Source organism: Manacus vitellinus, unplaced genomic scaffold (assembly GCF_001715985.3).
Source record: "Manacus vitellinus isolate BGI_N305 unplaced genomic scaffold, ASM171598v3 scaffold_12_pilon, whole genome shotgun sequence".
In the NCBI taxonomy this organism is placed as follows: Eukaryota; Metazoa; Chordata; class Aves; order Passeriformes; family Pipridae; genus Manacus; species Manacus vitellinus.
The window spans coordinates 5,760,910-5,783,500 of NW_021938949.1; the positions used below are offsets into that span (position 1 = coordinate 5,760,910).

The following is a 22,591-nucleotide window of genomic DNA, read 5'->3' on the forward strand; positions in this document are numbered from 1 at the left end:
TTCCTGATGCTGCAGGATCCCTGGCAGTGCCTCACCAGAGAGATGCAGTGCAGTGCCTTGGGTGAAGAACTTACAAAAGTGGCCCAGAAGTTTCTATAATCTCTTGCTTAGCCCAGGGACATGCCTACAGGAAAGGAGCAAGAGCTGTACAAGTGTTCCTGGGCTGTTTCTCCCCCCAGTAACCAGCAGTAATATTTTTATATGTGTATAAATAAGAATATCCCCCACCAGCCTCTCTTCACAGGGTGATTTAGGGCTGGAGCACCACACAGAAAGAGCAGCTCTGGACCCTCCCTGTCTTCAGCACAGAGCTTTGCCAACACATGCAGTGTCTTGCTGCCCATCCTCACCCCTTTCTTAAAAAAAAAAAATCATATTAATGTATTTACAGATGCTGAGTCAAAAGCTGGGGATGATTTGCTTCATGTGTGCCCTCCACCTGCACAGCTGGTCTCTATTTAAGAAATCAGCCTGGAAGCAGGAGCTTTCTGGCAAAGAAATCCAGTGCTCTTACTAGGCTCAATAACTAGTCCCAGGCAGGACACTACGCTGCAAGAGAGGATTTTTTGGTATGAGCAAATGTACAGCAGAAAACTTCTCTCCATGGGGAGCCTCCTGATGCTCAGCAACACGATCCTGTATCAGAAAGGGCCCATCCTGTGTCCCCAACGCCACCAATGAGCCAATGCAAATAGCAAGTGCCAGTCCTCACGCTTAGAATTACAGCTCCTGAGCCAATGAAGCATCCAAAGGAAAAGCAGGATTTGCTGGGGGATGTAAGAAGGGTCAAGGTCCATGTGGCAAGGAGACCAGCATGTTCTGCTCAGTTGGCTAAATAGGATGAAGTCCCACCATAAGTCTTAAGAGAAGAGGAAGAGGAGGAGGAAGCTGTTCTCCCAGAGGCAGTAACATCTTCTAAGGGAAGAGCAATGACAATGACAAGGCCCACATGCCACTCCACATCCATGCTGCATCCCACAGCCTCTGCCGGGACATCACAGCTCACCAAGGACCCAGAGCAGCCAGAGATGAAGTGTGAAGGTTATCCCTGCTGAGAGCTGAACAGATGACTTTGGATGTGACCAAGCCACGCTCCAGGGCATCTTTCCTACCCTGCTCCCATTTCCAGGACTTCCATGCACACTGAGGCACGCAGAGCATCACAGCAGGAGTGTCCCTGGATGTGCTCTGCCCACTGACAGGTGCTGACATCTTGTCTGGGGACAAGTGGTGCTCCTGTGGGCAGGACCCGAGCGCTGCCACGAGTGCCCCAGGAGGTTCCAAGCCGAGCACGTGGCCATGGCAAGGCCACACAAGCTGGACGAGAGCCTGATTCTCACCACGTTCTGATGACATCATCTCCTGCAGAGGGCCTGGAGGCTGGAAGGGAGATGCTGCTCCAAGCAGGAGGATGAGGGCGACTCTTGTGGTGCAGCCTGGCAGGACTGGAGATGTCCATCCCCAGCCCTGTGGTGCTGAGAGCCTGGCAGGACTGGAGATGTCCATCCCCAGCCCTGTGGTGCTGAGAGCTCGCTTGCACATGAACAGGGCTGGGAAGCCAACGTGCTGGAGAGCTCCTTCAGCCCTGGCGAGTGGCGAGGCAGGACCTGGGGGCTTTCCAGGTGGCATCTTGAAATTTAGCCCGGGATGAAGCCCCAACACCTGGGCAGCTGCTACAAAACAGCACAGGCTTCTTCTAGGAAGCCTCTGCCAGCTGGCTGCGACCATCTAGTGCTACCAGCTCCTCAACTCACTTTCGGTTTGTATCCATTTATCGGCCTCACGGTGCTAAACTCTGTATTTTAAATACAAAAGCTACTAGGACTGAGAAGGTCTGAAGCACATACTGGTTTTGAGACTTTTATTTCAGGAAAAGATTAAAGAATTAAAATAGGAGCTGCCCTGCTGACAAGAAGAGTTGAATTCAAGAAGCTGATAAAAAAGGAGCATTATACGCATTGAGCACTGTGCATTTTCAGTCAATATTGGCTCTACTTTCTACTCTACTTTCCTCTGACTAGGAAAAGGGAGTTTCACATGCGCACAGACCCTGGGATACACGGGACTCAATGAGAGGAAGGGAGTAACAGCAAAAAAAGAGAGTGCTGGGCTTGATCTAACAGAGGCAAGAAAGTGATCTTACAGCTCAGCCCCTGGAACACCAACTCCGACCACCAGCGAGACGGGAGCGAAGACGCGCCGACGGGGCAGACTTGGTGCACTTCAGTAGCTGCAGCTCCCTATCCAAAACCACCTGGGCAGCCACCAAAGCTCGCCAGGCTTCGGTGGCACCTACATTCAGGATACGGCACAGTCACGGGGCAGGAGAATCACTTCTTGTATCCTTCTCCAGCGGGATGTCAGTGTTGTACCTCCAGACTCGCGCTCCCCAACAGCTTCCCCCGGGCTTTCCCCCCTTGTAGGTGCAAGTAATGCAGTCGAGATCAATGATTAGATCAGGCTCCTGGCGTGCTCTGAGCACTGGGTCTCTAGACAGCAGTAAGAGCTCGGTCTGGCCGACACCACCCAGGCCCTGCTTGCACACCAGAGCGGCCGGTATGACAGAGCTATAGCTTATTAACAGGCTACTGAGCCTTAATACTGACACTTAGTGTAATGGTTTACAGTAAAGAAAGGATTCTCCTACAAAGCGCCGAAGAGAGGGGGGAAAAACCCCAATCCAATCCCTTCCTCTCTCTCTCTCTCTCTCTCTCAGAGTCTCTGGAGCATCTCACAAGCAGGGAAAGGAGCCGGGGAGGCGAGGGGGCGGCGGGGGGGGCACCACCGCGGCGCCGGGTCCCGTCGGGAGCCTCAAGACGAACGACAGCGAGGACAGTCGTAAGGAACGAGAGACAAACGGTGCTGGTGCTGTGCTGCCTCAAGCTGGGAGGTGCGCGTGGTCAAGCGGAGCGGGGAGAACTAGTCTTTCTTCAAGTCCCTGGATTCAAAAAGCTTCAGGCGTTCTTGCACAGTCAGGCCTTCCTTCAGACTCTGGGAGAGAGAAAAGACAAGAGAGCGTGGGACGTGGGCGGGCGCCCGGCACGCGGAGAGGGGGCGATGCTCAGGCAGAGGAGACGAGGCAGTGGAGGGATGGGCTCCTTGGCGGAGAGATTAGTGGGACATGCTGAGAGAAAACACACGGTTATGGAGGGCGGTTACTGGTGCCTAGAGAGAGGGTGAGACTGCAATGAACCAGGCGACGGACGAGAAGCGAATGAGAGGCACACACCATGCTGCAAGCGGGATTAGCTGACTGGGAGATGACCCCCTGGGCCCGTGGTGCAGTGCTGGATGGGGCAATTCCAGCAGAGCTCCGGCACCGTGGGAACCTCGGATGAAGCTTGGATTTGGTACCCTAAAGCCCCAGGATGCTGAGCAGGACCTGCACACTGGTCCTTCCTTGCCTCCTGCACCACTGTGGCACCCATGGGGACGGTTCTGGCTCTGGTCAATGCAGGATTTGCTCAAGGAGCCCTGGAAACTGGTGTGTGCTGCCAGTGGCCATCTCAACCACTCTAATCCCAGCCTGGGGTTATCCCAAGCCAAAACTGCCTCGACTGCCCAGGGTTAGAGAGACAACTCCTAAATTCTGCTCAGGTCTGGCAGGGTCTGATAGCTGATCCAATTCAGATGCAGCATCCAGATTTCAAGGCACAACGCTCAGCTGACCATCACATAGGCCAGCCCTCCTAGCCCTTGGCACTTGGAACTGTGAAATCCCTCACCTACATGTGGGAACCCAGGAGAACAGCAATGAGAGGGGCAGAAACCCAGAAACAAATTGCTTCATTCCTCTAAGTCAGCTTTAAGCTGAAACCAGCCCAAGGGGACACACCAACCTAACACCAGCCTCTCTCCTTCCTCCAGCCTCAAACCTGTGGCATGAGAGATTCAGGGGAGCAAAGCCTTGGGAAGTGAGTTGTCCCTGCTTGCTGTGGATGAGTTGGCACAGCCATCCCCCCTAAAAACAGCCCCCAGAGCCAGGGTTCTGCCCCTTCATGCCCCACTGCTGGCACAGCTGCCTGCTAGCCTGTTCTTTGGAACTCGCAAGGAATTCACTCTGCAGCTGGAACATTATTTGCTTTACGGACTAAGACTTGCACCTTCAAAGGCACAGACTGGAGGAATGGAACTCAGCTCCTATAAGGAAAGGCTGAGGGAATTGGGATTGTTCAACCTGGAGAAAAGGAAGCTCCAGGGAGACTTTAGAGCCCTTTCCTGTGCCTAAAGGGGCTCCAAGAGAGCTGGAGAGGGACTCTAGACAAGGGCATGAAGTGACAAGACAAGGGGAATGGCTTCCCACTGACAGAGGGCAGGGTTAGATGGGATATTGGGAAGGAATTCTTCCCTATGAGGGTGGTGAGGCCCTGGCACAGGTTGCCCAAAGAAGCTGTGGCTGCCCCATCCCTGGAAGCGTTCAGGGCCAGGTCGAACGGGGCTTGGAGCAACCTGGGATAATGGAAGGTGTTCCTGCCCATGGCAGGGGGTTAGAACTGGATGATTTTTAAGATCCCTTCCAACCCACACCATTCTGGGATTTTATGATCCTTGTTAACAGGCAGCCATCTCTCCTTTTCCTTTCCCTTCCCTGACTGTGGTGCCAGAGGACTGTTCAATCACAGCAGCAGGTTAGACTTTTTGGATGTTTTTTTTTTCCCATGTGTTTATCAAGGCAGGACTCCATGATAAACTTGCCCCAAGGCTGTGCAGATTCCCATGGTTACTGTATTTCTGGAAATGTTTTTCCTCCCACAGACCCACAAGCACAGAACGGCTTTGCCAGGCAGCACGGAAATGAAAGCACTGAATTGGATTGAATTTCCAAATGCTCTGTGCTTTCTTTCCAATGGGCAGCAGAGTCTCCTGGGATGTGAGTCTCTGAGCACACACTTCCTAAGGGAAGTTTACTTTGGGCCTCTTTAAATGGGAGCAACCCGTGCATTCCAGTTCGTGCATCTGATTTCTCATTAGATGGAAGGAGGCACCAGGAATCATTAGACCATTCTGCCTGATGGTACAAATTCCAGCAAATTCACCCCCCAGGCAGTCTCACAACCCATTTGAGTTGCTGATGAGGGGAGCCTGATGAAGTGAGACTAATATGGGATGATATCTGAGATAAAGGGATCCTCCATCACACTTCCTGGGGCTCTCCAGCCACCCCTCTGTCACCGTGCTGGGAGCTCCCCTCTCCTCTAAACTGCCTCTGCAGGTGCTCCAACCTCAGTCTTCGCCACAGGCCAGTAAATTTAACTATTGCTCCAGTTAATGGAGATATCTGGCTCATTGGGTCAGCCTCATTTCTCAACAGCTCCCTCCTTTTGCTGGATGAGCTTGGAAGCCACTGTGTGGGATGCAGGCACAGTGCCAAGGGATGGAGAGCAGCTGGGTGGACACTGGGGGCTGGAGGAGAACTGGAGAGCAGGAGGAGGAGGTTACTGGGCAAGGAAGCCTCTTGCTCAGGCCCTAATCAACCTGAAGATGCAGCAATTATGGGCAAAGGACATTTAGGGCAGCCCAGGACATCATCCTCTGGAGCTGAGGCAGGGGCCACCATTTCCCATGCTCCAGGCTGTTGTGGGAAATGCACTTACAGGCATCCCTGACCATTCCTCCACCTGACTAACAGCAAATTGGGTGTTTTCCTGTGAGACCTGGATGGTGCTGGAGTTTAGTCTGAGGCATGCAGAGTCATTCAGGCGTGCACACTCAGTGTCCCACACTCCCAACACAGCAAACAGGAAAACGTGCCCCACCATGCCCAAATCCTCTCCGTGTCAGTGAGCTGTGTTGGAGAGGGTGGGAGGAGCAGGAAGACGAGAAAGCCATATTCCCCCGGGAAGAGCCAGAGAGGCCGTGTTCCATACAGATCCTGGGTGCACTGACTTCTCCCCTCCCTTTCCCCCCTCCCCCAGGAAAAGAATTAGCCGTAAATAAACGGGTCAGTCATCAAGAGAAGAAGGGCTCTGGGTTGCCGTGGAGGTGTGAGCAGGGCATGCAAAAGTTGGGCCGCTCCCGTGGGCAGCTGCGTCGCTGGGCGGGTGCCGGTTTGTTTACCTACGTGGCAGGGAACCTGGACTCGGGTTCATTTCAGTTATCCCATGAGACCTGCTCAATAACGGACTGTTGAAGGAAAAAGCAAAATAAAGAAAAAAAAAAACAAAAACAAAAAACGAGAAGCTCATAAATCCCAAGTGCATTGGCGCTGGCGCAGCCCCAGCCCCCGCCCCGCAGCGACAGCACCCAGGCACAGCCCGTGCTTGCTCTCCTCTCCTCCTTTCCCACCAAGCAACACACACAGAGACCACAGAAAAAGTGATCTGAGTTGAAGTGGTGAAGGGAAACCCAATATCAGACTGGCCCAGCAGGTCTGAGCTGCCCCAAAATGCACAGAGGTCTCTCTGTGTTCGCTGGGTGCAGCGCAGGCACCCCGAGCTGAGGAGCTGCTGCTCACAGAGCTCTGGGAGTGACTGTTTCTCCATGTGGGCACCGAGCTTGAAGCCTTTTGCCTCTCCTGCAAGGGCCCAACCACTTCAAACATCAGCATGAGACACCAGGTGAGAGGCAAAGCAGGTTTGTTCATGCTCATCTTCCTCCCAGCAGACTTATGTTTAATGCTGACTCCTGATCAGCATTATTTGCCCTGTTTTATCCCTGTAGTCCCATATGATGTAACTGGCTGCCAAGGAGAGCTTGGCACAGCATCACTGGGCTTTGGGACCAACAGCAAGCACAGAAGGCCCACAGAGGCACAGGGCCATCTGCACCATGGTAACACACAAGGAAAGTGTGTGTTAAATAGGCCCAGGACCAAGGCATCGTTGCCACACAGAAAGACCAAAAATCTTGCAGTCATGAACCCTAAAACCTATAATGATGTGCACATTTCCACCTCAATTTCAACTGAAAACAGGGAGCAAATACTGGGATAGTCCTCCTGTGAAAGACCAAAGAACAGGGTGAACTTTATCCTTTTTTTCCAAGCAGAGAGCAGCTTCACACCTCCAGCTCAGCAGGGTCAGGAGTGGGGGATCGGGCCCTGCCTGGCTGCACAGTCAGCCCTTTTGCAGTCAAAAACCATCCAGGCCAGCACTAGTGACTGGGAAATTCTCAGTTTTCTTCCCCTACCAATTTTTTCCCACCTGGGACCCCCACTGGAGAGTAATGTAGGCACTCCCCATTCCCATCCCACTGGGCAGGAGATCTGAGCTCACCTTTGACCTGATATTCCTTAGTTGCCGGCTAACACTGGATCTGTCTTTCTTCAAGAAATCAGGGTTGCTTTTTGATTTCATAATATCTGGGAAGAAGCAAAAGAAGTGGGGTTAGCCTGGTGCCCACTGCATTCCTGCAGGGCTGGGACTCCTCTGCCCTCCCAGCCCGGGCAGGTGTCCTGATGAGCCCGGCTCAAGCAGCACTGCCCTAAAGGCAGAGGGAGCTTTTGAGGGTCTCTGCCCCCCTGCATCACGAGGTTTTCCTGATGCAAAATGCCAAAAGGCCTTCAAAGCCCATCAGCTTCCCATCTGTGGGCTGGAAGGCCAAGTCCTACACTCAGGCCCGGATGCACGTGTTAGCTCGGGACACCCAGGACTACTTAGAGCTGCTGGAGGAGGACTGACCATATCCTGATACAGTGGTGTTCACAGGGGATTTCTCTCCCTGAGCTTCTGTGGCTGCTTTCAGCTGCTCTTTCAACCTGCTGATATCACAGTCTGCCTTGGCCTTCACGATGCTCAGCTCCGTGTAGATGTCTTTGTACTTGTCGCTGGCGTATTTCTTATCCTGGCAAGGGAACAAGAACAACCCGATGGAGCCAGACAGACAGCTGGAGCCGAGGGGTTTGTGGATGCACTGAAGAGGAGCTTGGCAAATGCCAACGGAAGAAGAGCCGGCAGCAGGAGAAATGCTTGGCTGGGGCAACACACACCCTCGAAGCTGCTTCCAACAGCGTTACGGGACTACGGGATTTGAGACAGGCGGAAAGCTGTGAGCCAACGGCGAGCACACAGTGCTGCCCGTGCAGGCAGCCCCTCAGCTACAGGATTGTTTGTGGCTTTTGATTTTAGCCAACACACAGAATTCAAGCAGAATTCCCAGAAATGGCCTTGGCTTGTCCAGAACAAACCAGATCCACTGCTGTGAGGCTGGGCAGATCTCTTAACGCTGATTATTTTTGCCATTTAAGTCTGATTTGATGTGACAGAAAATGGGGAAATCACACTAAAGGGGATGTTTTCCCACACTGTCTCCTTTGTGGAATAAGTCCTAAATTGATACAGTCACAGTGGAGTGCTCTACTGATGACAGGAAAATGGGTATTGAATTCCATTCAGGGGAAAAACTGAATATTGTTTCAAATCTGGGTATAAGTGGGCTGAAACCTAAGAGCGCATACACACACACATGCAGAAGCAGAGCACAGAAAGAGGACTTGCAGAACCATCCCTGGCATTACCCTCAGTGCTGTCTGCAGCTCGTCTTTGAGGGAGCTGATCTCCTGCTTCAGGTACTGGATTTCAGACTCTTTGACCCGCAGCAGGACCTGTGGGAACAAACCCAGCATGTTTTCCACCCAAGCAAATGCAGTTTGATCCCGAGATGCTTGCCCACTGTGCCCAGTGACAACTGAGCCAGGGTTGGAGGCTCAGCCCCACAAAGCCTCTGGTTCACCCTTCTTCTGATGCAAGAAAATTCCTCCTGAATCTCCTGGGAACTTGGCCAAGCTTGCACCACTGATGTGGTCCCTGCACAGCCCTCAGTTCATCCCCACTGCTCTGCATGGACTGGACCCCGGGGACAAGCAGAGACTGGAGAAGGAAGAGCAAGTGTCTGACTTGACACAGTGAGGAGGGAAGATCAGGACCCGAAAATCTCCTGGTCCCATTGCAGCCCACCATGCACAGTGCTGACCAGCCACGCAGACCTGATGTCAGAGGGACAGATGGCTATGACACAGTGCCATGGGATGGCTCCCAGGGGCCACAGCACATGTGCCCACCCACGTTCCCCTCGGCACGGCCGTGGCAGAGCTCACCTCCAGCTCGTAGGCGTCCTTGCCCTGCGTGAGAGGCGACCCAGCAGCCTCTCCCCCGCCCTCCCCCATCAGCAGGCTCCTCAGTTGTGTGATCTCTTCAGCCAGGCGATTATTCAGCTCCTGGGAAAAGGAGGAGAGCCGTTGTGGGAAGGGGGAGCACGGCCACTGCTCGGAGCAGAGCCCAACATCACCCGTGCTGGCTGCCCCGGGCACGGCAGGGACCCTCACCTGGTTGTGAGCGTTGAGCTCCTGGTTCTCCCGCTGGCACTGGCGGAGGGCCTGCCTCTCAGCCTCCAGCGCCTGCGCCAGGTGGGCATTCTCCAAACACTTCTGTGAATACTGCTCCGAAAGCACCTCCAGCTCCCGCTGCACCGACTGCAGCTCCTCCCTGCGGAACACACGCTGGGTAGTGTCCTCTCCAAATACAAACCCCCCCATGCCCACTCTTCCTTCAGCATCCCAGGACAACCCAACAGGGATCTGAGCACCGAGGATGAGGACTGCATACTCTCTTTGGGAGCCCGGAGCGAGTCAACCCTTCTCTGTCCCAGCTGGGAGAACAACCCTGGTACGGAAAGCTCAGCACCTCCTCCTTGCCTGTTACATCTGCCTGAACGACCCTTCCACTGCAGCTGCGTGAAAAGCAGCACCGTGGCTGCACATCTGCTACTTCTGGTGACCACAAAGCAGCTGAATTTGGGTAATGTGGGAACATTGATCTGAGGACTGAAAGATTATGGGCAACCAGGAGGTTCCGGTGGGTGCAGCTGGGCTGGGAAGGAAGAGGCCCCTGCAATGGCAGGTGTGCCCCAATCATTGCCAAAATCAAAGGGGAGAGAAGAGTCTCCCCACAAGACAGTGACAGACTGAGGATGATGATGGTCTTACAGGTATTGCCTTCGGAGGGCCTCGATGTCGGCGTTGACGCTGCTGATCTGGGAGCGCTGGGACTTCTCCAGCTCTCGCTCCAGCTCCTCCCGGTGTGCGTTCTTCATGGCTTCGATGGCTGCGTGGGACAGCACAGAGTTAGCACCCAGCACCCTCCACTCATGGGAAGGTTTTTTGAGTTCTTATTTGTTTTTTAAAGGAACAAAAACCTGAATGATCCCAGCAAAGCTCCCACTGCATCACAGCCCCTTCAGTCTGTATTCAGGGTTCTGCAAATCCCATTTTTTCATCAAGTTCAAATGACTGTCCAATTCGCACATTGTTTCCTGGACTGTGGGACTCCTAATGCAGAGACCCCAAGCTCCAGCGTTTTAACAATCCCCGGGGCACTGAAGAATGAATTCAGTGTGGAATTGTCAATAAATTAACCACAGGAATGACTAATGCCTTTCTGAGTTGGAATGGAAAACAGATCAGACCACGCAACAGCCAAGAAGATGGGCACCAAACCTGGATAAGGACCAGGAGATGGGCCTCCATCCAAAACATCCCTCCCACCAGCCCTTTCCCATCTCCCTTTGCTCCCCATCCAGCCCTCATCTCATCCCTGCTCTGCTCCTCCATGGAGGAAACATCATCCCTATGTCCCCATCAACACAGAGCTGCCACAAGGGACCCTCTGATGTGTCCCTGTACCTGAAATGGTGGCAGCTGTCTCCTCTGCCAGCAGGCGATCCTTCTCCTCCCGCAGCTTCTCCAGCTCCCGCTGGTGCTGCCGCTGCAGGTCCTCGATCTTCTTCTGGTGTGTTTCCTCCATGGCTGCAAAGCCCCTTTCACATGTTGCCTGCAATGGGATGAGGGGAAGGGGTTGGCCCAGGAGCACAGGGCTGGTGTCACAGCAGTGGTGAGCCCACCAGGAGCCACATGCCAGCAGGTAGGTCAGCTCATGGTCAGGTACGTGCATCATGCATCTTCCCCTTCCTCAGCCATGGAGGAGAATGAACCGTGCAAGGTCAGGGCTTATTCCTGCAGTTGCTTGACCCAGATAGCTCCGATGAAAGGGGAGCACAGGGTAGGTCTGGGGGCAGACCCAATGGGGGAATGCAAATATATGCCAAAAAAAACGACCAAAAAAAAAGCCTTCTATGCCCTTTCTGCTCTCTTTTCAATGCCCAGTTTTATGTGGCCACCTCTGGGTGGAAGCAGATGACATGTGACAGGAACAGGACTTTAATTCCCAACCGAGCATTGCTGCAAACATTGCAGGGGCAGTTACCTGCTATTTGAATTACTGGGAGTGAACTCTGGCCAGGACACAGGAGCAGCAATCAGGGGGGAGATCATGAATTCCAGCCTGGCCCTTCTGCCCCCGGCACAGACCCCGCTCCTGCCTGTACAGCAGACAAATGCAAAAGCCTGTTCCCAGCTCAGCTGTCAGCCCAAGCACATCAGGATCCCGGATGGACACATGGCTGCAGGACAGAGGCAGAACCAGCAAAGCCACAGGCAGGCCCAAGCCACGAGCAGAGAAAGGGCACACACTGGGGACAAGGTGCTGAGCCCCATCAGACAGCTTGGGCCAAACCTGATACCAAGCACTGCACCAGGCTTTTCTCCTTCTTAATGGCACAGGCTGGCTTTATTCCCTGATTTCAATGGATTCTTTCTTGATTAGCACTACTGTTTTTCAGAAGAAGGGAGAACTGTCACCTAGAGACCCCATGGGAAATTTAAAGGGGACAAATTCACTCCCTCAGCAACAAAACTGCCCAGGACAGTCCAACACCACTGACCTTCACTAACATGCACCCCTCAGCATCCCTTTATTGTCAAATGCTCTGTAACCTCTGCCAACCTCATTCTCGATTTTCAGCTCCAGTGGTTTTTTCCCTCCCCTTTAAGTTTTAATCCCAAGGCAGTCTTCACTTTCTCAGCCTTGCTGTTTTTTTTTAAACTCCTAACTCAGTGCCAGAACCTGCCTGGACTTGGCTGACTGGAGTGGCACAGAGCAGCCCTGCAGGATTCTTCATTGCACACAGAATCACAGAATATGCTGAGTTGGAAGGGATCCACAAGGATCATGGAGTCCAACTCCTGAAACACCTCTAATATTAGAGGAAAAAGGTGAACACTCCTCTATAGGTCTGGCTCCAGATTCACTATTTAATGTATTGTAAATGCATTGCTACAAATCCAGGAGACTTGAACACGTACAAACTGGTATCTCATAAAATCATAGTTGGGAATTGAGTTGGAAGGGATCTTAAAGCTCATCAGGGTTCCAATCCCCTGCCATGGGGGATAACCTTCCATTATCCCAGGTTGCTCCAAGCCCCGTCCAACCTGGCCTTGGACACTTCCAGGGATGGGAAAGCCACAGCTTCTCTGGGCAACCTGTGCCAGGGCCTCCCCAGCCTCACAGCCAAGAATTTCTTCCCAATATCCCATCTAACCCCGCCCTCTGTCAGTGGGAAGCCATTCCCCCTTGTCCTGTCACTCCACGCCCTCATCCAATGTCTCTCCCAGCTCTCCTGGAGACACTTAAGGGGCTCTAAGGTCTCCCTGGAGCCTTCTCTTCTCCAGCCTAAAAAGTTACTTTTATGTTACTGATTCTACATTCTCCATCAGGTTCTGAAGAGAAGAATCAAGCACACTGAAGCCATTCTGGACACATGTGGGCAGGTTTATAATCACCTGGTTAACTTTCTGACCAGACGAAGTTTCTAACCCAGAGCTGCTGCTTCCATCCCACCAGGCAAACCGCAAATTTTGGCAGAGCAAAGTCGGTAACACAGGTGGGAGGTCACGGCCATTGCTCACTGTTACTTTTCACCCTCCACTTTGGTTATGGGTTTTTTGCTTCTTCCAAACCAAGAACATCCCCAAACACAAGTGACCCTGTTTGGTGCCTGGCTCACAGGATGGGTGTTACCCATCTGTCCCACTGACCTTAACCAGGGGGGTCAAGAGGGAGTTTTCCTTCCTAAGGGTTAAGAGGGAGGAGAGAGCATTCAGTGACCACCACCACCTCACTCCTATGGGCTGCAGCAGAACTACTGCTCTTCCCAGGCTAAAACCAGCTGGAGCTGAGCCACACAACCCCCAGTCCAGTGTGCTGGATCTCATGTCTGGAAGCAAGCTCTCCCACATTTTTGATGACTCTGAAGGGTAACCACTGAATGAAAGCCTCACCAGCATAGCCTCTGCATCACTGCCCTTTTAGTTTCCTGTTCAACCTGGCAGCCTCTCTTGGTGCTGCTGGAGTCCTCTACCACCCTAAACTCACTTCCTAACTGGGAATGCTCTCCTATGAAAAGCAAAACACTAAACCCAGGAGGTTGTTTTAGATACTGGACCATCTCGGGTCACTTTTACAGCCAGTTTGACTGGTGGGGCAATCTGAACAGTGGCATTTCACTGCCAGTGGGTTTCTCTGCACCTCACCTGGGTGTCCCGTAACTGTGCACTGTTTGTTGTGTACATGACTGCTGTGTCCAACACCAGCAGGGTCCTCACAGCCTCCTGCAGAGGAGCTTTGCTTTGCAACAGAATTTGGCATCTGTTTGCAGCTACTTTCCCCAGGAACATACATTTTGAGAGCATCAAGTTTCCATTTCATCCTGCATTTTTGAAGGCAGCAGAGACAGACTGGAGATTGGATCAGGTTGGGAAAGACAGAGTTGAGGAATGCTTTTAAAGGGAAGTCACAAACAAAATGTATGCCTCAGGTACAGAGAGAAACACTGTGGTCTTCGTGCTGAAGGAGAGCTTGATGTTATCGAGCTGCTTTGAAACTCTCTCCCTCTCCACACAGAGACCACCTCCAAAAATCCACCCTCCCAAGCCCTCAGCAATGCATTTAGAATACCCCAGCATGGAGAAAAGGAAATACCACGCTTTACAGAGGCCTGTCTAACACCTTGGGGCTTGCTTTGGCACGCTGACTCTTTTGGGGGATGCCCCTTAGTTCAGCAAGCGAACCCCAGGACCGCACGTGCCCTCCCGTACACTCAGCAGCAGAAAGCATAAAGTGTTAAACATATCAAAACCTTTAAGTTTTCAAAGTCTTTCTGGTATTTTTCCCTCAAGGTGGAAGCGCTCCCTTCCATATGTTTGTTCTCCAGCTCGTCCCTCATGACGTTCATCTGGGCCTCCAGCTCCTGGATGCGTTCCCTCAGGCCGTGCATGGAGTCCAGGTCCCTGCCGGGGTCCTGCCCGGTGCCACCCGCCTCGCTGGCCACCCAGGTGTCCCCAGCGCCCGGGACCACCGCGGGGGACACCTCTGGGTGCTGCCTCTGGTACTCATCGAGGGTCTCCTGCAGGTGCTGCAGGTTCTGGCTGTAGTGCTCCTGCAGCGCCTGCAGCTCCTCGCCGTGGATGACCTGCAGCTCCTTGATCTTGGCCTGGAACTTTTCCTCCAGCGTTTGCATCTGCTCCAGGTGATACCGCTCCATGTTCTGCTTGTCGCGGACAATGGCATCCAGCTGGTTGAGGCCCTCAGTCCTCTCGGCCTTCAGAGCATCCTCTGTCCTGTTGAGCTGCTCTATCACGTTCCGGATCTCCTCCTCGTAACGTCCCTGGAGCTCACTCAAGCTCTTGCTGTGTTTGTGCTCTTCCTCCTCCAGGAGCCTCCGCTGGCTGTCCAGCTGGGACATCTTGGCTTTGAGGTCAGCGTTCTCCCTTTCCAGCACGGCGATCACCTCGCTGTACTCACCCTGCTGCTTCCTGAGCAAGTCTTCGTACTCATCCCGCAGGAGAGAGACCGTCTTCACACGCTCCTGGCACAGCACGTCCATGCTCTGCAGGGACTCCCTGTAGGACTTCATCTCCCTCTCGTGCTCCAGACGGACTTTGCAAGCGGCGTAACAAACCTGAGCCTGAACAATTGCATCGTGGACTAACAAAGAGGAATACCGCTCCAGGTCTCCCATGCACGAATGGTAGGAAAGACTCTGGGATATCTTCAGGAGCTTTTGACAGTCTCTCATTGCCTCCTCGGGAGGCAGAGAGAGTAAGGCAACAGATATCTCCTTCAGAACATTGGATTTGTCCTTTAGTTGTTGGGCGAGATCTTCCTGAATGGAAACAAGAGCTCCACTACTATGGTCTGGCATGCTGCCAGTCTCCTCCACCTTGGCTAATTCCTGGCATGACACCATCTGGACATGACTCCCATCCCAGGAGATTTGGGCTCTTTCTGAAGCATCTTTTTGTATTTCAAGTGCTTCAGAAATCTGGTGCATAACTCTGTCGAACTCAGGAGTCCTGTAGGCTTTGATGACCTCCTCCAACATGCATTTGTGCTGTTGGAGAGCTGTTTTGGTATTATGGAGGTCTTCTTCAATTGTTTTTAATCTCTGATGAAAAGATTCTCTCATTTTCTGTGCGACAAACCCAAGTTCTGCCTTGATCAACGTAGCATCTGCTACAGCACTGAGAAAACACTGGGAAACCCCCAAACTTGTTTCTGTTTTGTCCTCAGCTTCTCTGTCTCTGGTGCTCAAGTGTGCTCTCAGCTCCTCTACCTGGCTCCAGAACTCGCCTTCCAGCAGCAGCTTCTTAGATAGGACACCGGCCAAATCGATGGCTGTATGAGAAACACTTGCCGGCTCCAACAAAACCACCTCAGCTGTTCCCTGGATCTCTCTCAGAAGCTGGGCTATCTCAGAGTTTGCATTTTTTAAAGACTCTGCTATTTGGTTGATGAGAGAGGCCTCAAATGCCACCCTCTCAGAAAGCCATCTCAGCTGGCTGGCGTCAAACACTTCCACTCGCTGCTCCTTGGAGACGTGCTCCTCTTCTCCCAAAACCCCTCCTTCTGGAGTGGGGCTTTCTGTGATAAGGCTTTCACTCTGCTGATACTCCAACGGGACTGGCGCCCCGCTCAAGGCTTGGATCGCGTTTGATAATGTGGTTTCCATGCTGGACAGATTAACAAGGAACAAATCACCCTCTTTTTCCTTGTCTGATTTGGGCAAGGCTCTTAGTTGCTCCCTGCACTTCTCTAAGCAAGTCAGCGCTTGATTGTTTTTCATTTGGAAACCTCCCAGCTCGCTGACGTGACTTTCTATGAGCTTGAACTTTTCCTGCCTCTCGTTCTCCAGCTGTGAGATCAAAGCACTGACTTGGGACAAGCTGGTCTGAAGCTGTTCCCGCAGCTGGGACTCCGTGCTGGCCCACTGGTGGTGGAGGGCGATGAGAGTCTCCTGGTTATGGCCGTGCTGGCTTTCAAGCTTCATGGTGACATCTTTGAGTTTTTCCTCTGTAATATACAGTTTGGTTTCCAGGGAATGGATGATGGAGAGATAAGTCTCAGAGTCGCTTGTCCCTGACGAGGGGTAACCCAGAGCTGGCTCTGAGGACATGCTTTCCTCAGACAGCGATCTGTCCTGGCTCGTGTCTGAAGAGGTACTGCTTGTCCAGTTTTTCTCTGTTCCATCTGGATGGATGTATTTTTGGCACTGGATGCTCGAGAAACGGATCCTTTGCCTCTTGGCTCCCATGATTCCCACATCAGGCTTTGCTAAGGCTTTCTGAACCAACTCTTGGTCCTGGAGCTCTAGAGCTTTGGATGGGGAGCCGAATTCCTCTGCTTGCCTCTGGCTGGTCTCAAGAACCTCATCCTCCTCCTCTTTCAGTGCATAAGTCAGAGCTGGGAGGACATCCTGAGTTTGCAGAGCCTGCCCCAGTTGGGATGGATGACTTTCGTCAGCCTCAAGACTGGGACCAAGGTCTTCTGCCTCCTCAGCACATGGACCTGTGCCCACACTAGCTAACTTCTTTAGAGCCTCCTCCTTGGCCTTTAACTTTACTTTAGTCTCCTCTAAACTGCTATCTAAAGCAACCATTTTAACCAAAGCCTCACTGAGATCTTGATCTTTCTTCTCCACAATTCTCAAGTGCATTTCCTTGACATGTCTCAGCTCTTCTTCTTTCTCTTTCAGCACCTCCTGCACACCCCGGAACTGATCCGACACCTCCTCCAACGATTGCTCCAGGTTGTGGTAGTTGGTCTCTTCCATTTTCAACTTTGCTTGTAGCTTTGCAACTTCGTTATCTGACTCGGCAACCTGATTCATGAGCTCGTGGAACCGACATTTGATCTGATCCCTCTCCCTTTCGAGCTCCTTGATGTGCTCAGCGAGTTTCTGGATGCTGGCCTCCTTCATCACCAGCTGCTCCTCCAGCTGGTGGACCAGCTCGCTGCCCTCGAACTTGGCGCTCAGCTTCTCCTTCTGCAGAATCTCCATTTGCTGCGCGCTGTTTTGCAGCTGGTTCTCGTACTCGTTGGCCTTGTCCTCCACCTCCTTCAGACTCCGTATTAAAACCTGCTTTTCCCTCTCGCAGCTCTCCAGCAAAGCCTCGTAGTTCTTCTGCAGCTTCTCCTCCATGAGGACCCGCGCCTGCTCGCTGGTGTTCAGCTGCCCGCTGAGGTCCGTGATCCTGTCCTGGAGCCGCTGTACTTCCTTCTGATGGTCCCTCTGCAGGGCCTGCTGCATCTCCAGGTCCCGCAGCTCCTGGGTCTTCTCCAGCAGCAGAGCCTCCACGCTCTTCAGCTTCTGCTCACTGGCCTTCAGCTGGGAGCTGAGCGCAGCCTCGCCGTGCTGCCACTCCTCCAGCTGCTCTTTGGCTTTCTCCTTCTCGCTCCTCAGGTCGCTCTTGAGCTTGGCCAGGGTCTGCTCCTTGATGGAGAGCTCGGCCGCCGCGTTACTGAGCCTCGCCTGCAGGCTCTGAATCTCGGCCTCGTGGTGCCGGATCACGTCCTTGGCCTCGGCGTAGCTGCGCTTCAGCGACTGAATCTGCTGATTGATCACCTCTTGACGCTGGCATTGGGCTTCCAGCTCGCTTTGGAGGTCTTGGTTGACTTTGTGGAGCCTCTGCCAGGCACCTGATGGCGAGGCGGCCACCTCGGTCTTAAAAAAATTGATTAAATACTAGATTAGTAACACTCCTGGCTTTCCCTTCTGAGTGTCACACCTCTGGCCAGGCAGGCCATGGAAAAGCTCCTTGCAGCGATTTGGCTGCTACTCACATGCTCCAATTGGGATGATTTGTTCTTGGCACAATTTATTTTTTTTAACCAACTTTTTTACTTTTTTCTTTTTTTTTTTTTTTTTTTTTAATGAGCAACAACTGCTTTCCAGTAACAGAAAACACTGACCACGACATCAAAACAGCTGTACAGTAACAGGCTAAAAGGAAAAAAAAATAAACCCAAACTCAAACAGAACCAAAAAACAATGAAACAGAAACACCAGCAGTAAAACAGAGACAGACACACAAGAGAAAAATGGGAAGGATGAGGAGGAGGAGGGGATGGAACAAAGTGGAGGAGAAAGGAACTGCTTTTTTTTTTTAGCAGGTTTGTTCATCTGGTTGTGAAACAAAAAGTGCACAGTTCAGGTAACACAGTCCTACCAACCAAAAGCAACAACAGAAAGTGAGGTGACAGCAAATGACATCACATCCCACCCAAACACAGGGACACGGGCCAGCTGGGGTGGAGATGTCATTTCTGTGCCTGCAGAACAGGACTGAGTGGCTGCTCAACGCATTAGAGAGATGCTGTTACACTAAAGCTTAAGGCTAGGGAGGATCTAATTTCTCTACCTGCAAAATAAAATAAACCAACAAAGGACAAAATAAGAAGCCCGACAAGTGGAGGGAGGGAAAAGGTGTGATGAGAATGTAAAAATGAAAGAAACCAACCTTTGTGAGATTCAAACCAAAGCAATGGAGCATGCAAAAAGAAAACTCACAGAAAGCGTCATGCAAAAGGCGACAGAAATTATGTATCTTAAAAAAAAAAAAAACACAGACAGGAAGAGGCGAGAGAAGCACAGCGTTAAGCCTGGGAATTTGGCCTGCCTTGCTGTACTCTGGTTGCTGATAAGGAAAGCCCACAGATGTGACACTCAGTTATGTTAAGTTAAATTTCATGCTTTACACCAAAAACATGCAAGAACATCCGCCTGGGACAGGTTAGTACGTGCCCCTCCCACCCGCTGTCTCCAGTCCCTTTGTGAGGAGCAGGAGCCCCCAAGTGTTTCTCCCAGTAGGAATCAAAGTCGGGGTCCCAAGGAAGCTCAGAGCAAGAGAGGGGTTACACGAGGCCGGAGAGGCTTCGGTGCACGGCACATGCATCGGGTGGGTGTCAGTGGCTGCCCTGGGCTTGGTGACCCCCAGGCAGCTCAGGAGGGATGGGCTGGCAGCAGTCAGGCTCCTCCATCACCCCCCACCAGAGACAACGTAGGAACCTCCCTGAAATTAGGCATGATGGAGGTGGGGGCACATGAAATTCTGAGGGTTTGTCCAAAAAAAAATGCTGTGATGTTTGCCTGCAGTCTGGGGCTGCAGAATTTCCTCAGTGACTCCACTCCCTCCACCCCAGCACATTTTGGTGGGGTTACTCCCTTCTACAATAGGATTTTAATCCCTCTGGCTCCCAGGAAACACAAGGGAAATCCCCAGAACAATTAAACTGGAGCAGGCAAAATCCTCCAACCCTTCCAAAAACCCTCTCCAACTTCCAGGTCCAAGTTTGGGTCACTGCTCATGGCAGCAATGATTTGCCCAGCCCCTCTGCACACTTCTCTTCTTGCCACCCCTCCTCATATTGGCCAACTTAAGCACAGACAATCCGATGGTGGATTCAGCATCCAGCTTTTAGCCCCATTCCCTGATTTTTTTCCATGCTTCAGGCAAAGGGAGGTTGGATGCCTTTGCCCCAGGGAAGTGGGAGTTAGTTACTCTTCCAGCACTGCCAAGTGAAAGTGGAACTCCTCCAAGCAGGCATTGTCAGCTCAGAGACTCCAGAAATAAATGAATTAATAACTCCTCCTGGGAGATCATGGGCAAGGAAGGCAGGATGTCCCCCTCCCAGGGCTGGCTCCACTGCCTGTGCAACTTCTTCAGGGGAAATTTTCCTGTGAGAAATAAGGACTTTAAGTTTGGTGTTGACACCGGTTTTGCTGCCACGGGAGCGCAGGGTTTGGCCACGCACGAGGCACTTTGATCCACAGCCAGTTTGGTCAAGTAGATTTGAGCAGGCCAAAATGCTGCCCCTCCACAGAACAGGACTGTGGACCCATAAGAGCAGACAGAAGCTGCCCTGTGGGTGTCACAGCTCCTCTCGGCATGGATGTTCCCAAAGGAAGGGCTGGGAAAAGTTCACTTTGTTTGGAGGACGGGAGGAAAGGCTTCCCAAGGGACCATCCTGTTTCTTCTGCCAGACCCTCCAAAACACATTTCTAGGCTTAGCTGAGGAAAGGCATCTTGTAACAGAAGAAACCACCAAAGTGACCTAAAACACCAGGTTGTCCTCATGCAAATCCCACTCTGGCTGCAGGGAACATGCCTGGGAGATACACCTGAGTGTACTGTGTTTGCCCATGTAACTGTCACACAAAATCTCCAGCCAGGAGCAACTGTTGGGCTACAGGATACTTGGAAAGCCTTGTGTGCACCCCACTTCCTGAGGGGAACATGTGGGGAACAGAAAGGGGGAGACAGCTGTTGCAGAGGCAAACACAGTACGGGATGGATCAGAGGTGGACTTTGCTGAGGGTTCCTCTGCCTACCACGGTTGTGTTTTGTCTTCCCTTGGGAATGCTAATAGGTAATGCTACCTCCTACCCCATCCCAGATCAGAGGTTTTGTTCAGCAGATGATTCTGGTAAAGCTACAGAACTAGCAACATTTGCAAGAAGGTCAAATCTCTCGGAGCCCGCTCAGTGGTGCACGTCCCTGTGTCACCCAGGATGTCCCCAGGAACACCCCAGACTGAGCCCACCAGGGATCCCCTCGGGTGCAGAGGAAGGTGGATCTCTCTCCTCCCTGCTCTCCTACCTGCAACACGTAGCCCTCCCGGGCGCTCTGCTCCCGGCCCAGCGCCACTTTCAGCTGGTCCTGCAGGTGCCGGTTCTGCTCCAGGAGCTCCAGGGCCTCCTTCTGCTTCTGCTCCAGCTGGAGGGACACGAACAGAGACAGCGTCCAGGGAGTGGGCAGGGGCTCAGCCATAAGGAACAAGCGGCTTGGAGGGGACACAGAGCAGAATGAACAGGGCTTTTGATGGCACCGCTGCTCTGCTCTGCTCTGGAATCTGGATTTCATTTTGCCAGGAAAAATCCCTCCCCCCTGAAGGAACTAAATTGTGCATTAGTGTAATTCTTAAAGCTCACTGCAGCAAAGGATGAACGGCACCAGCTCGTGCCAGGTACGACCCCGGCAAATCCCTGCCTGGTTCAGCTCGGTGATACTCCTGGTTATTCCATGCCTGCACCCCTTTCATTCCTGCTAATACACCTTAATCCCAACTAACAACCATCTTTGTTATCCCAGGCATGGACCTCTTCCAAGTGAGCTGAATCTCCTCCTTTCTTTTCCTAAAATTGCAACACTGTTTGATGTAGGCTCCACAAAAAGGGAACCTTTGTGGCATGTGCTACAACTCAAGGCAGTTTATAGCTGCAGACAACACAAATCTGCAGCTGCAGAGGCACACAGGATTGAGAGCTTAAATTTGGGGTCTATTTGATACACCTCGATTGTACCCATCTCATCAGACAGAGTGGCTACAAACCAACACAGATTTGGCTGCATTGGCTGGGAGGGGGCAAGGAAGTACCAGGCTGTAAGAACAGCCCTTTCTGCAACCGTGGGAACATGAGCTGAACTGGAATGGACACGGATCTGTGCCTTGCCAGCTCCCAGAGGACCTACAGCATCCCTACTTGTTGCTACTACAAGGCAGCAATAAATGCAGGTTTTTTTAAGCCTATCCCAGACTTCCTACAGTGACCACCGTGGCCTGGAGGCCATTTTGGCAGGCAGCCTGCACCCCACACACCCCTTTACCTCCTTCTCCAGCAGCGTGGTCAGGTGCTGCTTCGCCAGCCCCTCGTCCCGGTCCTCGGCGTGGGCGAGGTGCAGGGGCGTGATGGGGATCTGCTTCTCCTCCCGCAGCGGGGTGGTCTCCACCTGGTGCCAGCGCTGCTCGATCTCCACGTGCACGTTCTGCGGTTTGATGTCTGCCGGGACGGGCAGGATCCGGTCCACCTCCATCCTCAGTGCCTCTTCCGACCCTGCCCCGTCCACAGCGTCGATCATCTCGAAGCGCTTGCGCCGCTCCTCCCGCCGCCGGGCCCGCTCCCGCTCCAGCTCTCCCGGGTCGGCGTCGGTGGCACCGGTGTCCCTGGGGAAGGCGGCTGAGCCGCCACTGGAGGAGTCTGCAGCGTTCGCACGCTCCTGCACCAGGGCCTGCTGGATGGGGCGAAATTCAGCCCAGTCAAAGGTCTTGGACCGTCCTTCTCGTCGGCGTTCCCGAGCACGGCTCCGCTTCTGCTCCGGGTCCAGCTCAGCTTGCTCCGCATCTGGCTTCTCGCTCGGCTTCGGACCAGTCTCGAAGGAAGAGCTTGTTTTGCTTTTCTCTTCCGGCAGCGAGCTGTGAGGACAGAGAGAGGGTGAAGGAAAGTGTCAGTGGGTGCTGGAGATGGCCAGGCGCTCCCATGCATGCCTCGGAGAGCCGGGTGGAAAGGGGCTGCTGGAAGCCCAAGCCAATGCCACGTGGGTGCCCCTTTGCCCCTCCATCTCCTGTCGCCTCTTGGGTGCAGGAGCTTCCGCTGCCCTTCCCCGGGGTTGTGCTGGTGTGCAAAGCCTCAGTGCAAGCAG

At 52.9% G+C, this 22,591-nt stretch overlaps 1 protein-coding gene across 7 annotated transcripts in view; it reads right to left on the bottom strand.

The window, feature by feature from the left end:
* Positions 1 to 1,847: 1,847 nt before the first annotated feature.
* Positions 1,848 to 22,591, bottom strand: part of MPRIP (myosin phosphatase Rho interacting protein) — a 75,258-nt gene continuing 54,514 nt past the window's right edge. For 3 of the 7 annotated variants that reach the window (XM_025894514.2, XM_018089291.3, XM_025894513.2), the window contains 11 exons: positions 21,779 to 22,364; positions 20,771 to 20,887; positions 13,972 to 17,835; positions 10,619 to 10,766; positions 9,923 to 10,040; positions 9,263 to 9,422; positions 9,035 to 9,154; positions 8,456 to 8,542; positions 7,620 to 7,782; positions 7,215 to 7,300; positions 1,848 to 2,991 (listed from right to left, as the gene is read on the bottom strand). In XM_025894514.2, coding sequence (XP_025750299.2) covers positions 2,920 to 2,991; positions 7,215 to 7,300; positions 7,620 to 7,782; positions 8,456 to 8,542; positions 9,035 to 9,154; positions 9,263 to 9,422; positions 9,923 to 10,040; positions 10,619 to 10,766; positions 13,972 to 17,835; positions 20,771 to 20,887; positions 21,779 to 22,364 — 5,521 coding nt within the window. In that variant the 3' untranslated portion in view covers positions 1,848 to 2,919. Of the gene's footprint in view, positions 2,992 to 6,057; positions 6,124 to 7,214; positions 7,301 to 7,619; positions 7,783 to 8,455; positions 8,543 to 9,034; positions 9,155 to 9,262; positions 9,423 to 9,922; positions 10,041 to 10,618; positions 10,767 to 13,971; positions 17,836 to 20,770; positions 20,888 to 21,778; positions 22,365 to 22,591 lie in introns of all 7 variants that reach the window. The other 4 variants (XM_018089293.3, XM_018089292.3, XM_018067255.3 and 1 more) reach the window with 4 other exon arrangements.